Here is a 14,818-nt window from a genome sequence, read left to right as displayed (position 1 = left end):
ATGAGTCTAACACATTGCACTCCCCAATCTAAGGCTCAGGGCCTCCATCCTTAACTCCTTACCTCAGTCCTTAGGCCCAAATTTCTCTCTTGATAGCTCATATTCTAGCTCCCTGAAGATAGCTGTTCTCTCCACCATAGCAGCACAAACGGTTCCCTCAGGGTCACTGCTAGAGCTGGTTTCTACCTGTTAGCATAATGAAATCTCTAATTGTGACAAACTAAGCTTTCCTCAAGAGACTCCACCAGCTTAATTACATGGCAGGTAAATGAGACCTGCCTGGAAAGGGTTTATTTTGTTTGACTGGGGACCAACAGATATACACAAACATATGTGGAGTGAGGAGGGAGAGATTTGGCTCCAGCAATCTGATCACAGATGATGAGGTGTTGATTTGCTAACAAAATATTAATACTTGGATCATGAACTGCTTTCTCTGACTGAATCCGAAGGGGGTTGAAAATTGGCTTGTTCCTGGAAGGTTTTAAATGGCTAAATCTAAATCAGGCCAAATTGACTACAGTATCTAGTAAGCAGAACTAACTGAAGGAGATATCTCACACAACAGTTGGAGTTTGTTCAGGAAAGTAAAAGGCATGAAAAGAACGAAGACACACACACTGTTCAGATAAACATGGATATAGGAAGGCAGTTACTCAAAGTTGGAAACAAATTCAAGGCCCATGAAGTGATCTTTGGCAGCAAAGAGAAAAGTCAGCTCTGGACTCAGGAGAGAGTTAGTTGACCTTCACTGCCCTGTTGAGCAATTCATCCAATGAAATGCTACAAGAAAAAGGAGTTTCATGAAGAATGAATGAAAAAAAATATTAAGTATATAGCACATGATTTGAAAATGCAGTGTGTACAATTCAAAGACTGTCCCTAGCTTATATTCTTTTTTTTATGATAACAGGAATATACACTTTTATTCCAAGAAGATGAAGAAAGGAGGAAGAATATTAATTAAATCTTTCAAACAATTCTATCTTCTTTTTTTTTGGTGAGGTAATTTGGGTTAAGTGACTTGTTCAGGATCACACAACTAGCAAGTGTTAAGTGTCTGAGGTCAAATTTAGTGAACTCAGGTTCTCCTAATTCCAAGGCTTTATCCACTGTACCACATAGCTATCCCTAGACAATAAAATATAAATTACTTTGAGAGATGGGAGACATGGAAGGAAACATTTAATTTCTTTTTTTTTTGACAAAAGCTGTGATGTATTCAGTGAAAGGAATTCCTGGTATTGAAACTCTCTCAACTAAGACATATGGCGATTGCTTTGCAATTTATAGTCTTAGAATGTTTCTTGGGGATACTTGGAAATTAAGGGACTTGCCTAGAGACCCACAGCCTGGTTTATATTCTAATGCAGGGGAGCAGCAGAAAGGGATGGATTTTTGGATTGGAAAATTATGGTGATACTGAATTAAGCCAGAGGGAAATAAACTCTTTCCAGAAGTAATGATAGAATTGATTGGAGTACAGTTTCAGAATCAGTAAGCAAAGGAGGTTGGAGATAGTGTACATGAGGTAGCATGGCATAATTGTTTGTCCTTCATTCTCAAAGAGGACCATGACATCAGGGAGGGGATGCCATGACATGCAAGGAAATTGGATTTAAGTGAGGAGGGCTGGGCAAGGTCATCTGCCTCACTTTCCCCTCCAGATTTAGAACCAGTGGCAAGATAAAAATCAAGATGACTGGAGATGGCCCTCAGTAGTATGGTAGCTGCTGAGGAGGCAGTGGAGGGATCTGCAGGTGGAGCCAAGCCTGGGTACAGTGAGTGGGTAGAACCAAGTCTAGCTGGATGCTGAGGTAACCACTAAGACAGCAGAGTCCCAATATGGTAGTTCTGGTTTGAAAGAGCTAATTCCCCTGGGGGATGGTCTGGGTGACAGATTAGGGGGTGAGGAGGAAGCTGTGAAAAGACTTCAAGTATATGTAATGAATGAATGAATTAAAAGAGATTTATTTGCATGCTAACTGTGTGCAAAGCACTGTGTTAAACCCATGGGATATAAAAGCAAGACAGCTTCAGGGAACTCATACTTTAATGGGGGAGACATCACATATATAAGGTTTCAGCTGCAAGTCAGAGGGAAAAAGGCAATGGGTGCAGCAGCAAAGCTACTTTTCACTTATTTATTTTATTTAATTTATTCACTTAATTAATGCCTCTTTTTTGATGTTATTCACTGATGAAATCATATCAGTTTCTGACGCTGAACCATTTAGTGGTGACTTGGACTTTGGTGGTAAGAACTGGATCTTCAGAGGCTACGACTGCAGCAGGGGTACAGGAGTAATTGCCAGGCTCCCTTCCCACAGGGGCTGCTTCCCAGGGTGACCTTTGGAGAAGCATTGTTATTTCTAAGGCTCTTGAGTTCAAGGTTCTGGGCTCTCTCCATTAGAACCTGAGGGGAGATAGTGATTATGGGAGTGAGGGTACTTTCACTTATATAGCAGCATATGCTGCTCCCTCCTGACCCTCTTTCTGAGGAGGCCTTGCTGTTTCAGCTAGCTGTGGTTGACAGGAATTGCCTTCCTGGATGATGGCTGTATGGGATGGACTGACTTATATTTATAGGAATCCAGCCCTACAGGCTATCCTGAAACCCATGGAATCATGATAGTCCTTCAAGAGGGCAGTGACAAACAAATGTTGTTGTCCCTTCCACATCATACTTTTCCTCATTTATCTCCCTTCCCCCCCCTCTCCTTTCCTTTTTTTTTTCTCTCCTCCCCCCCCCCCTCTCTCTTTTTTCTGAGACAGTTGGGGTTAAGTGACTTGCCCAGGATCTAGGAAGTGTTAAGTGTCCTGAGACCAGATTTGAACTTAGGTCCTCCTGACTTCAGGGTTTATGCTCTATCCACTGTACCACCTAGCTGCCCCCTTCATTTCTCTTCTTTAGGGCCAAACTTAATCCTTATAATTTCATAGTTCATAGGCTAGTTTTGGTCTTGTTTCATTGTTGTATTTATTGGATGTTTTTCTGGTTCTGCTTATTTCACTTGCTTCACAATTCATATGAGTCCTCTCATGCTGCTCTGTATCCATCATAATTCATTGCTTCTACCACAGTAATATTCCAATACATTCTTATAGCATTATTTGCTTAACCATTGTACAATTAAGCAGCATCTACTTAGTTTCCAATTCTTGTCTACTATGAAATGTGGTTCTGTAAACATTTTGATGTATATAAGACCTCTTTTTAATGTCAGCTTCCTTGCACTATAATATGCCTAACAGTGACTCTCTGGGTCAAAGGAAATGGTAATTTTAGTATCTATGATGTTAGTATAAATCCAACTTGCTTTTCAGAATGGTTGGATCATTTCCTAGCTCCACAACAGTTTGTTAGTAGACTTGTCTTACCTAATAATAATATTCTTATAATAATAGTATTAATTATTCTTGTTTATAGTATTCTTACCTTTTATTCTCAATCAGCTTCTTGTTTATGAAATGACACCTCAGAGTTATTTTGATTTTCATTTTTCTTATTATTAGTGACCTAGAGCAATCTTTCACATGGCTATTAATATTTTTGCAATTCTTTTGAGGGCTATTTGTTCACATTCTTTGATTACTTATCCATTGAAGGATGATTTTTTAAAAATATATTTGCTTTACATGAGGGGTTCTTAACCCTTTTTTGTGTCATGGACTCGTTTCCCAGTTTGATGAAGCTAAGGGATCCCTTCTCAAAATAAAATGACTAAACATAAAATAAAATGCATGAGATTACAAAAGAAACCAATTACATAGCAATATTGAATAAAAATATTTATTAAAAACAAGTTCACAAGTGAGCAGAACTAAGAGAATATTGTACATAGTAACAGTAATCCTATAACAGTAATCAATTATGAAAGACTTAGCTATTTTGATTGATACAATGATCTATCACAGTTCCAAAAAACTCATGATGAAAAATGCTCTCCACTTTCAGAGAAGTGATATGCTCGGAGTACAGATTGACATATGTATTTTTTTCTTCATTTTTTTTTTTTTTTTGCTTTCACCTCCCCACACACCACGGCTAATATAGAAATATTTTGCATGACTTCATATGTATAATGAGTATCATATTTCTTGCCTTCTCAATCAGTGGATGGAGATATGATAGGAGAGAATTTGAAACTAAACAATTTTTTTTTTTAATTCACAGACTCTAGATTAAGAACCTGTGCTATATTTCTCTTGGATGTCAGACCTTATTTTATAGATAAGGAAATTATTAATAACTCAATAAGTGATCCTGGAAAATAATTGCTTTTCTCTAGACTTCAGTTTTGAGAGAAATGATTATTAATAAGCTAGCATTTAGGGAGATCTAGAGTTCTTTCTTTTTTTTCTAAAGTCCTCATTTCAAGGCTCAGCCTCTAAAGGACAGGATTGATTCTAGCCTATAGAACTTCCCTTCTAGGTATTATTACCCCATCCAAATTTACAAGGAATTACTTATTCTGACTTTCAAGGCCCTTCCTAAGCCAGCCTCCTAGGATTTTCTCTGATTTATTTAGGCTTTTCTTCTCAATTTCTCCCATACATAACAAAGTCATTTCCATCTCCACACCTTTACTCAGACCTGCAATGCTGCCTAAACCCACTGCCTATTTTGGGCCCTAATTATTAGTGGGGAGCTAGCCCAAGGCCCACTGCTTCCCTGACTTTAGCCCTCTTTAATCTTGTCTCTGAGTTCCAACCAAACAATCAGCTCTATGTACCTTAGTGATGAACCATTCTCTGCTTATTTCACACTAGCCTTGTTTCCCAAGCAAGCCTGCAGGCTCTCTGAAAGTGAGAGTCCCGGTTCTTTTCTTCTTCTTTGATTTCTCTTCAGTCGATGACCCTGCAGGCACCCTCTTCTTGATGCTCTCTTCTCTTTAGGTTTTGGTGATTTTGCTCTCTCCTGGTTTTCCTCCTACCTGTATGATCAAGATTTGTTCATTTTCTTTGCTGTCTGCTGGCAGAGGGAAGCCCCTAAGAATCTGTCCTGGGTCCTTTTTCTTATCAGTTCCCATGATTTCAATGATCATCTTTATACAAGTGATTCAGATATGTTTATCCAATTTTAACCTTTCTACTGACCTATAGTTTTGCCTATCAGATATCTTGAACTAACTGTCCTACTAAGATATTAGACTCAATAAATTCAAAATGGAATTCATTATCGTTTCTACCAAATGCCCTCCTCCCTTCTTAAATTCTCTGTGAATAATTTTTAATTATGTTAATAGTTTTTTATTTCTTTAAATGCATGCAAAGATAATTTTACATTCACCTTGGTAAAACTTTGTGTTCCAAATTTTTTCTCTCTTCCTCTCCACTTCTCCCCCCATCTCCTAGACAGCAAGCAATTGAATATAGGTCAAGTATGTTCAAGTCTTCTAAACATATTTCCATATTCATCATGATGCACAGGAAAAAAGTCAGATCAAAAGGGGAAAAAAAAAAACATGACTTTTCTATAACTATAAAAAGCACCATCATCCTCTCAGTCACTAGGTTCACAACATGGATATCATTCTTTCTCTCCACCCCACCCCCATATACAAGCTATTGCCAAACCATGTTGACTTTTTTTCCTGAGACAATTGGGGATTGGGGACCAGCCTCCCTCCTCATTTCTGATTTCTAGCTTCCTTCATGTCTTAGCTAATAGCTTTCTCTGAGAAGTCATTCCTGTTCCCCCTTAAGATCATTGCCTCCCCATTATTGATTTGCTTCAGTTTATCCTATATATAGCTTGTCTGTGTGAGGCTCAGTGGATAGAGCATAAGACCTAGAGTTAGGAAGATCTGAGTTCAAATTCAGCCTCAGACACTTACTGTGTGACCCTGAGTAAGTCTCTTATCCCTGTTTGCCTGTTTCCTCATCTGTAAATGAGTTGGAGAAGGAAATGGCAAAGCACTCCACTATTTTTGCCAAGAAAACCCCAAATGGGGCCATAAAAAAGAGTCAGATCTGACTGAAATGGCACAGCAAAACATGTTTGTATATAGTGATTTTCATGCTATATTCCTCATTAGGATGTGAGATCTTTGAGACAAGGGATTGTATTTTGCTGTTCTTTGTATTCCTAGTGTTTAATCCAGTGTCTGGCACCTGCAAGGCATTTCACAAATGTTGACAAGGATGCTGAGAGATGAGAGAGTGCAATGAAGATGAAACTTTTCTCCAGGGACAGATAGTGGTCCATTTTGGCTAGAGCACCAGTAGCTTAAAATGCATAATGTGAAATAATGATAGAAAAAGAGGTGTGGAAGAATTTAAACATCAGACTGAGGAGTTTGGATTTCATCTTAATGTTAATATGGAATCATTGAGGACTTTTGAGCAGAGAAAGAACATGGTCAGGCTTGTGCCTTAGGCAAAATTTGAAAACTTAATTCTCCTGGTTTGACTGTTTTAGCAGAGGAGCCCCCATATCACAAAATACCTTCATGCTATTAAAATTATGGACATTTATTTTAGTAGCTATGTAGAGAAAAGCTGGGGGAGAGGGAAAGGGAGGCAAAATAGTTATATTCCAGTAACTGGTGATGAGGGATCTGAATTAGGCCAGGGATTGTGAATGGAAAGAAGGCAACAGATGTGAGATGTTATGAAGTAGAGTTTCTCAACCTGGAAAAGTACAGATTTATTTGTTAAACTGTGTCAAACTGGATTCAATGACTAAGCTGACTCATTCATTTGTACAAAACTGGTGTCCTGAAATGCCTTTCACTTTGGTAAGGTAGATTTTTGCATGGTAAATGGCTGGCTGAGTATATAATGTCTTATTGATCAATACAAAATCATTAGCCTTGATACATAAAAATATATTCCAGGTGCCCACCAACATGGCTACAGATGAATGTAGAGAATGTTTAAAATAGCTCACAAGCCGAATCAGAACGATATACATATTATGACTACCCAAAAATCTACTATATATTAACAATATTTGCGCAAGATTGAAAAGTGGGGAAAGGAAAACAGAGCAAATAAAATGCCATTGTTAATCATTTCGTTAAAACAACCACTTTTCTTTTTAATCAAAATTTAAAGATTTAAAGTTTAAAGATTATGGTTTTATGGAGGAATTAACTCATTTTGCTTTTCGTTCATTTTCCTTAAGGCTCAAGTTTATAATTCTCATAAAAAATAAAAAGGCTGACCTCGCTGAAAAAGCCAAGTTTTAAAGAAATCAGGATGAATGCAACACAGAAAAACCACGAGATAGTATCTGCATACAGAACAAGTCATCTGATGTTCCAAGAACAATTTGGAATGGTTTCTTTGTATTCTCATAAGACAAACTTAACCCAGTTCCCTGAAACGAGGTTTCAATATACTCTTGAAATCTCATTCCTGGCTAGACAACTGCTGTTGCTCCCATTTTGGGGGTCAGTTGCCTTGAAAGAACTATTTCTAAAGATTTGTGTGGAAGTGAAAAAAAAAAAATAAAGCCTTGAATGTAGATTTAAGAGACCTGGATTTGAATTCTGTTTCTGATATTCCCTTAAACATATTATTTCACCTTTGGCTTTCTAATTAGTCAGAATGAAGCATCTGTAGGATATGTACCTCAGAGGCCTGCTGTGAAAAAGAACTTAGTAACATTTAAAACACTTTACAAGTGTGAATTCAAATTACAGAACTTTATAGAGACAGGGATGGGGTTTTAGAAGAGAGAATATTAGAACAAAAATGATTCTAGAGACCATTTAGTTCAATCCCCTGATTTTATGGATAAGGACACTAAGATTCATTTGAAATGACAAGGTCTTATTCAGCTGCCAAAGTAAGATCACAGTAATGAGATCTATTTCTTTTGGATGCTGTCCACAGGGCCCACCAATGTCCCAGAAAGCTAGATTCCAACATAGTTTCACATTAATTAAAATGCTCTACATAATTTGAGTCTGAGACATTTCAGGAGTTTGAGCTGCTATGGAATTAACTACTAGGTAGCATAAATCAAAGTACAAAATACTCTCTAACATGAGTCCTCACTCCCATGTTCACTTCTAGTCAATTCTATTGACATGATTGAGCCCATGTGACCTTGGGAAATCACTTTACCACTTTGGGGTATGTGTCCTTATCATATGTAAAACAAGAGAACTAGGATAATTGGCCACCAGTTTTACAGGGGCAAGGGTTTTTTCTCCAGGTATGAACTTTCAACTATACATTCATCTCTCAGTCAAAGCTACATTCCATAAAGGATCATTGATTTTTTACACACACACACACACACACACACCCCAGTCATTTAGCAAGCCACAATATATCAATCAAAGTGAAAGGCATTTCAGGACACGTTCTATATAAATGGATGAATTAGCTTAGTCAACAAATTCAGTTTAATAAGTCTGGCTTTTTTATGATTCTAAGCTGTTTCATTCTCAGGTTAGATGGTTAATCATCAGCCTTGATGGTTACGGACACATGCTCTTAGTGTCATCCTTTCCAGGACTGAAAGGGCCATCTTGGAAATTAGCAGCAACCTTAGATTACATGGCCAGAAAACCTTCACTGTTTAGGTTATGAGAATACTGGTAAAGTCTGTTCTCCTCTGAGTCTGTTTCCTTATGTATAAAATAATGGAATTGGATTATTTAATTTCTATGGTACCTTCCATTTCTAAGGGTTCATATCTTCTTGTTTTCTTACCTTATTTTATCAGCCTTCTTTAAAAAAAAAAAAATCCTGCTGGTCACTTTCCTTTTGATTAAGCTAATATCCTTCCTCCATCCTTTTTGAAGTAGTTTTTATTTTTTAAACTTCTTCCACTAGGCTCATTAGCTTCCCCCCCCCCCCCATCAAATGGATTTAAAGATGTATTTGTTTAATCTACTGGGGGGAAAATATAATTATAATACATGTAATTAGGTAGCTTGTGATAAGGGGTAAAAAAGAAAGTCAGGGAGATCAGAAAGTAGAGATAAGGATGAGAGCATTTTGTCCATGGGAGACAGCCAGAAAAAACACCCAGCTAAGAGATGGAATGCCTTGTTTTCTGAACAGGGCTGGTTCAAAGAATGTGTGGGGGGGAGTAAGGTGTAAGACGACTAGAAAGTTAGGCAGGACTAAGTAGTGAAGGGCTTTGAATACCAGAGTATTTTTAATTTAATCCTGGAGGCAATAGAGAGCCATAGGAATTATATTGAATAGTGACATGCTTCTTTCCAATGTTTCCTCTAGTCACTTTCTAGTAGAAAGTGATTTCCCTATCTTCAGTACATTTGGGAAATTTCACTGTCTACCTATAGATCTCTCATGTTGAAAGCTGTTGTTTGTCCTTTGCCTCGAAGAGGACCATGACATGAGGAGGTGATACCATGACATGCAAGTGAGTTGGATTTCAGTGATCAAGGGCTGGACCCACTTTCCCCTCTGAAGCTATTCAGGTCCAGTGGCCATAGATAGATCAGGTTGATCTATCGATCAATGATAAATGGCCCTGGAGACAGTGGGAGATCCTGGCCTTTCTAAGGTAAGGCCTTCAACAGGTCTGAGGCAGCTCCCATTCAGTGATTAAGGCTGGGGGCCATTGAAGCAAAGAACCTCCTCTTTCACACTGAAAGCTAATTTGTACCTGAAGCGGGTCCCAGTGCTTATCCTAACCTAGAAACCCTTAGAATTCTGGTGTTGACACTAAGAGGCTGAGAAAACAATCTGGCATTACAATCCTATTGCTTTAACATGATGATAAAGAGCATATACCAAATCAAATAAAGATGTCCCCTCCATCAATAAACATCAATTAAATAAACTAATTCTCCACAGAAAAATCATGAAAACTAGGTCTATTTCCTATTTGACCAAGTTTTTCACTCAAATATAGAAGACAGTGTGGCACAGTAGCAAGAACACTGGACTTAGAAAACCTGGAATTAAATGCTGGCTTTGTCACTTAGCAATTTAGTGAACGTGCAGGTGGACAGGGTGTTCAGGGAGGACTAAGGCCTTTGACCAAGGGCTTGCCAAACTCTTTCAGGGCTGCTCACCCCCTCTGGGGTCCACAGCAGCCATACCCCAGGAAAACCATTTCAGTAGGCAAGCTAAACCAGAATGAGGGTAACCAATAGGACTCAAACTCTGAGTGACTTAAGGGATGTCTACCCCAAGCACGTGAGAACTTAAATGGGCAGTTGAGAATAATTTGTTTCCACAGGTACGAAAGCAGCTGGAGTGGGCGCTGTGGATTAGCTTAGTCAGACATGTCAAGGTCACCTAATGATACATACACGTAACACACACACATATAGAAGTAGATAGCAATCCTTTTTTTCAAAGAACTGGAAACCAAGGGGATAACTACACATCAACCAGGGAACAGCTAAACAAATAATTGTATATGAATATAACAGAATATTATTTTGCTGTAAGACATAAGGGGAACGGTTTCAAAGAAGTTTGGGAGATTTGGTATGAATTGATGCAGAGTGAGGTGAATAGGAGAACATTTTATAAAATAAAATTGTGAAGACAACAACTTTGAAAGAATTATAAACTCTGATGACCATAATGACCAACGATTCCAGAAACCTTGTGAAATAGGTTAGCAACCTCCTGACATAGAGGTGAAAATACTCAAGATGCATAAATATTTTAGATATGTCAATATGGCAATTATTTTTTACTATATATTTACTATATAAGTTATCTCTTCTTCTTTTTTCCCCAGTAGGAAGACAGGAAGTGGGATGGACAAAAACAAAACAAATAAAAAAAAAAATTTAGTTCATTGCAAATAATTAAAATTAAATTTTTAAAAAGTCACAAGACAAATACTTCTTATATATATTTTTTTATTTTTCTAGCAGACAACTTACATAAAATCCCCCTTTAATTTAGAGTGACAACTTTCCACAATAAACTACTTAAAGAGCAGCTTTGGTCAAGAATGGAATGAAATAGCCAATCAAAAAGACATCACTGCTGATTTTTTAAACCAATACATTCACCAATTATGTTCAACAAAACAAAAACAAAACATCTGCAAGGGATATTTTCTCAGTTTTGACTTGTGGTAGGGTCTTTCCCATCTTCATGCAAATGCTGGAGCTGCATTCTGTCGAGTGTCTGTCATGCTAGAGAATGGAAGTACAGCTTCACATGATTCGTAATCCCTGGATAGAAGACTCTAAAGTCTGAATAGAAAAGAGATAATCAATTAACTAATCAGTTTTATAGTGTTGATCTGAAAATTTCCAAAGAATCTCTTTAATAACTTCCTAAATAGGATTATGTTTATACTCTTTAGCTTTACATCAAACAGTAGGTATATTCAATATAGTAAATGCAATGTTAGGTACTAGGAGAGACAAAACAAATAAGGCACATTCCTTGTCCTTAACAGTTAAATGAGACATATATAAAGGGAAATATATAAATTAGAAGATGTCAAATCTATAAAAGGAACATGAAATAACCAAATAAAAGATCAGATCAGAGAAAAGATACTTTAGCTATGAGGGTAATGTAGAGATGAGGATAGTGCAGCATTAGAGAATCAGGAAAGGCTCCAAGGAGGTAGAAAGCATTTAAGTTGGGCTTTAAAACTTGAGTTATCAACAGGTGGAAATGGTAGGCCATTCTCTTATTGCTCCCCTAGGAACTCTTTGATCCAGTAAGACTACTGTCTCCCCCAAAAGATCTTGAATTTTGTTACCTCTTTTTTCTGTGCTTAAATTGTTACCTTTGTCTGGAATGACTTTTACTTTGTTTCACTAAAGAAAATCAAGTGGGACCTCAAGTCTCATTCTTTTATAAAACCTCTCTTGACTAGCCTCAATTTTTTCCTTATGCTGAACTCTTACAGCACTTACTGGTCAGTAGTGTTTGGTACTTGTCACATACCACTGGTTTGGATTATCATTTTTCTTTTAAATATTTAAGTCTTGGAAAACATTCTATCAATGAATTTTTATAGACTTTACACATACATGCATACATAGAGCTATACAGAAAACATGCATCTACATAAATGTACACATGTTCAGATAATACACTTCAAAGTCCTAGGAAGTGATGATTTCTCCCTCCATGCTGATTCTAGTGCCTTACACTCAACAGAGATAGGTTTTTTGAATTTCATTCTTTCTACTCTCCCACTACCCTAATGCCAAATGCTGCTTCCCTCTTCCACCTTTAGGAACTTCCTACTTTGTGGTAAAGATGTAGAAGGAATTTGTCCTGAAGAAGTACACAAGCATGAATTGCAAGACATTTGAGGTGAGACTAAAATATCAAAAATCCTGTGGCGATAGTTAAATATAAGGTTATCTGAAACCCTCTGAGAGGACGACAAGTGATCTCTAAAGGGAGGAGATGATGGTAGAGATATTTTATGTTTCTGCCTAGATCTTCTTAGGCATTTATTTATATTTTTGTCTCTGTTTTCTAAATTCTAAAGATGAATTCTCTCTGGAAACAAAGATATATCATGCAAGTATACAGGTAATGACCAGGTTATACAAATGTTTTAATTCTTTTAACATCTAGAGAAACTAAATAAAGCCAAACAAAAATTGTGTGTGTGTGTGTGTGTGTGTGTGTGTGTGTGTGTGTGTGTGTGGTGGAGACATGATCATATATTTAAATTATGATTAGATTCCTCATAAAGTTAAAGCTTTTAATTGAATCATATCTAATACTTACTATATACATTAGAAAATTTTTACTTGATTTTAAATATGGTTAACATTGGCCCAAATAGTTAGATAGTAGTACTGTATTAATGATAGCTTATGATTTCTATTATCACTACTACAACACAGACAAAATATATTACAAAAGTCAAAGAATACCTTGAAATCCCAAATAGTCATTGCTCCATCAATACCAGTGGTGCAAAATTTGCGGCAGTCTTGCTTGTCCACTTCATAAATAGACACTTGGCTGAAAAAGGAAGAAAAAAATGAGGGACTTCAGGGAATGTTAACACTGTAGCAGTGATCAACTGCTATTCAATCTATCCTGCAGCAAGTCAAGCTTTATGGCTACTCAAGTGAATGAGCTATTCACCAATTCTAGAATATCAGGTTTTCCATCCAAATTGATTTGCAGCAATTTGACTCAGAGAACAACTCGATTTTTTTTTTTTTTTAACTCTCAGATCTTTGACAAAAATATTGAAAAGAAGAAAAGTTAATTTTAAGCTGTGTTTCATGGATTTGTAGATAGGAGGCTCCAATGAAGCACCTCAGACTTGTTTCCTTAGAACAGAGGCAAAAGTGTTGGAACAAGTAGATTTCTAGCAAATCCACCAAAGAATTTACTAAAAACCTAAAGAACCATGATAATTTATTTCACATGCTGTCTAAAATGCCAGAGTTTGAGCCAAGGGCAAGATCAAAGAAATAACTATAACAGCAATATTTTAAATTGATTTTTAGTAGTTCAGATTCCATTAGACCAGAGGAAATAGAATGGAACAAGGCTAAAAGGTCCAAGACCTAGTTTTGCTCCTCACAAGCTGTTACTTTGGGCAAGCTACTATCTCTCTGAAGCTCACTTTCTTCATCTATGAAATGGGAATAATAATACTTAAACAATTTACACAATTATTAAGAAACTCAAATGATATAAAGAATGTGAAAATACTCTCTAACAGTAGAAAAACTGTGTAAATGTGATTTTTCTTTTTTTTAAATTTTATTTTATTAAAGCTTTTTATTTACAAAACATATGCACGAGTAATTTTTCAACATTAACCCTTGCAAAGCCATCTGTTCCAAATTATCCTCTCCTTCTCCCCATGCCCTCCTTCCCTAGATGGCAGGTAGTCCAATACATGTTAAATATGTTAAAGTATATGGTAAATCCAATATGTGTATACATTAAATGTGATTTTTCTAGTCTGATTTAGTACTAAAAGTTGGCTATAAATAAAAAAGTAAGGCTCAAAACATTAGTCATCCCAAATAAATTTGAATTCATCCTTGCATTCCTTAATATCAATACCAGAGCCCCAAAATAATCTTTCTTCCTTACAAACTCTTCCAAGAAGAATTCAGATTTAAAAAAGAAAAGAGCTATTTCCATCTGACAGGATTTCACTATTTAAAAAGAAAATACTACACTCTTAAAAATTTCAGGAGAGGCAATAAGGTCTATTTCCTTTTTGGTATGCAATCTGCAAAAAACTACATGGAAAAATATGCTAAAGCCCTTTATTTTAAAGGGCTTTGAGAAGGGTAGTTTTAAGATGAAATAGAAAGTAAAATATGTTCTTTCAGTTTTCACCAATACTCAGCAATGATAATTTTCAAGCTACTATAAGGTCTGTCTGCTCTATCGAAGGAGTTTGTGGAACCACTTAAACTGCAATCATTGGTGGCATCAAAGAATGTGAGGGTTTAGAAGGGACTTAGGAGACAAATCATCTAGCTCACTCCTTTTTAAAAAATGAGGAAACTGAGGACAAGTCACACAACAAGATAAGGTAGAACTGTAACTAGAGTCTCTTGACTCCAAATCCAGATATTATACTATTTCAAATTTTGTCAAAAAAAAAAAAAAAAAAAAAAAAAAAAAATCTAGTGTTTGCAATCAAAATATTTGGGCTTGGGAGAACAAAAGAATAATATAGAGAACATTTTATGGCACCCAGGCTGAACACTGATTTGAATTCGAAAGGAAATTTCTTTCTTCCCTTTAGCTTCTTATTTTGCTTGACAAAATTCAAGTCTTCCCCACAAGTCCTTAAAGTGACATATGTCAAAAGAATCCTTTGCTTTAGCACAATGTCCCTAATGAATTAGTTTTTGTTTTGTTTTTTTTAAACCATCTTTTGCTCTTAAGTATAAGG

At 36.5% G+C, this 14,818-nt stretch overlaps 1 protein-coding gene across 3 annotated transcripts in view; it reads right to left on the bottom strand.

The window, feature by feature from the left end:
- Positions 1-10,800: 10,800 nt before the first annotated feature.
- ARPC1A (actin related protein 2/3 complex subunit 1A) overlaps positions 10,801-14,818 on the bottom strand; it is a 29,030-nt gene continuing 25,012 nt past the window's right edge. For all 3 annotated transcript variants that reach the window (XM_074281250.1, XM_074281248.1, XM_074281249.1), the window contains exons 9-10: positions 12,816-12,906; positions 10,801-11,156 (exon numbers count right to left, since the gene is read on the bottom strand). In XM_074281250.1, coding sequence (XP_074137351.1) covers positions 11,118-11,156; positions 12,816-12,906 — 130 coding nt within the window. In that variant the 3' untranslated portion in view covers positions 10,801-11,117. The remainder of the gene's footprint in view (positions 11,157-12,815; positions 12,907-14,818) is intronic.

Source organism: Sminthopsis crassicaudata, chromosome 1 (genome assembly GCF_048593235.1).
Source record: "Sminthopsis crassicaudata isolate SCR6 chromosome 1, ASM4859323v1, whole genome shotgun sequence".
NCBI lineage: Eukaryota > Metazoa > Chordata > Mammalia > Dasyuromorphia > Dasyuridae > Sminthopsis > Sminthopsis crassicaudata.
Note: the sequence above shows the minus strand (reverse complement) of the source record. Positions and strands in the feature narration are given on the sequence as shown.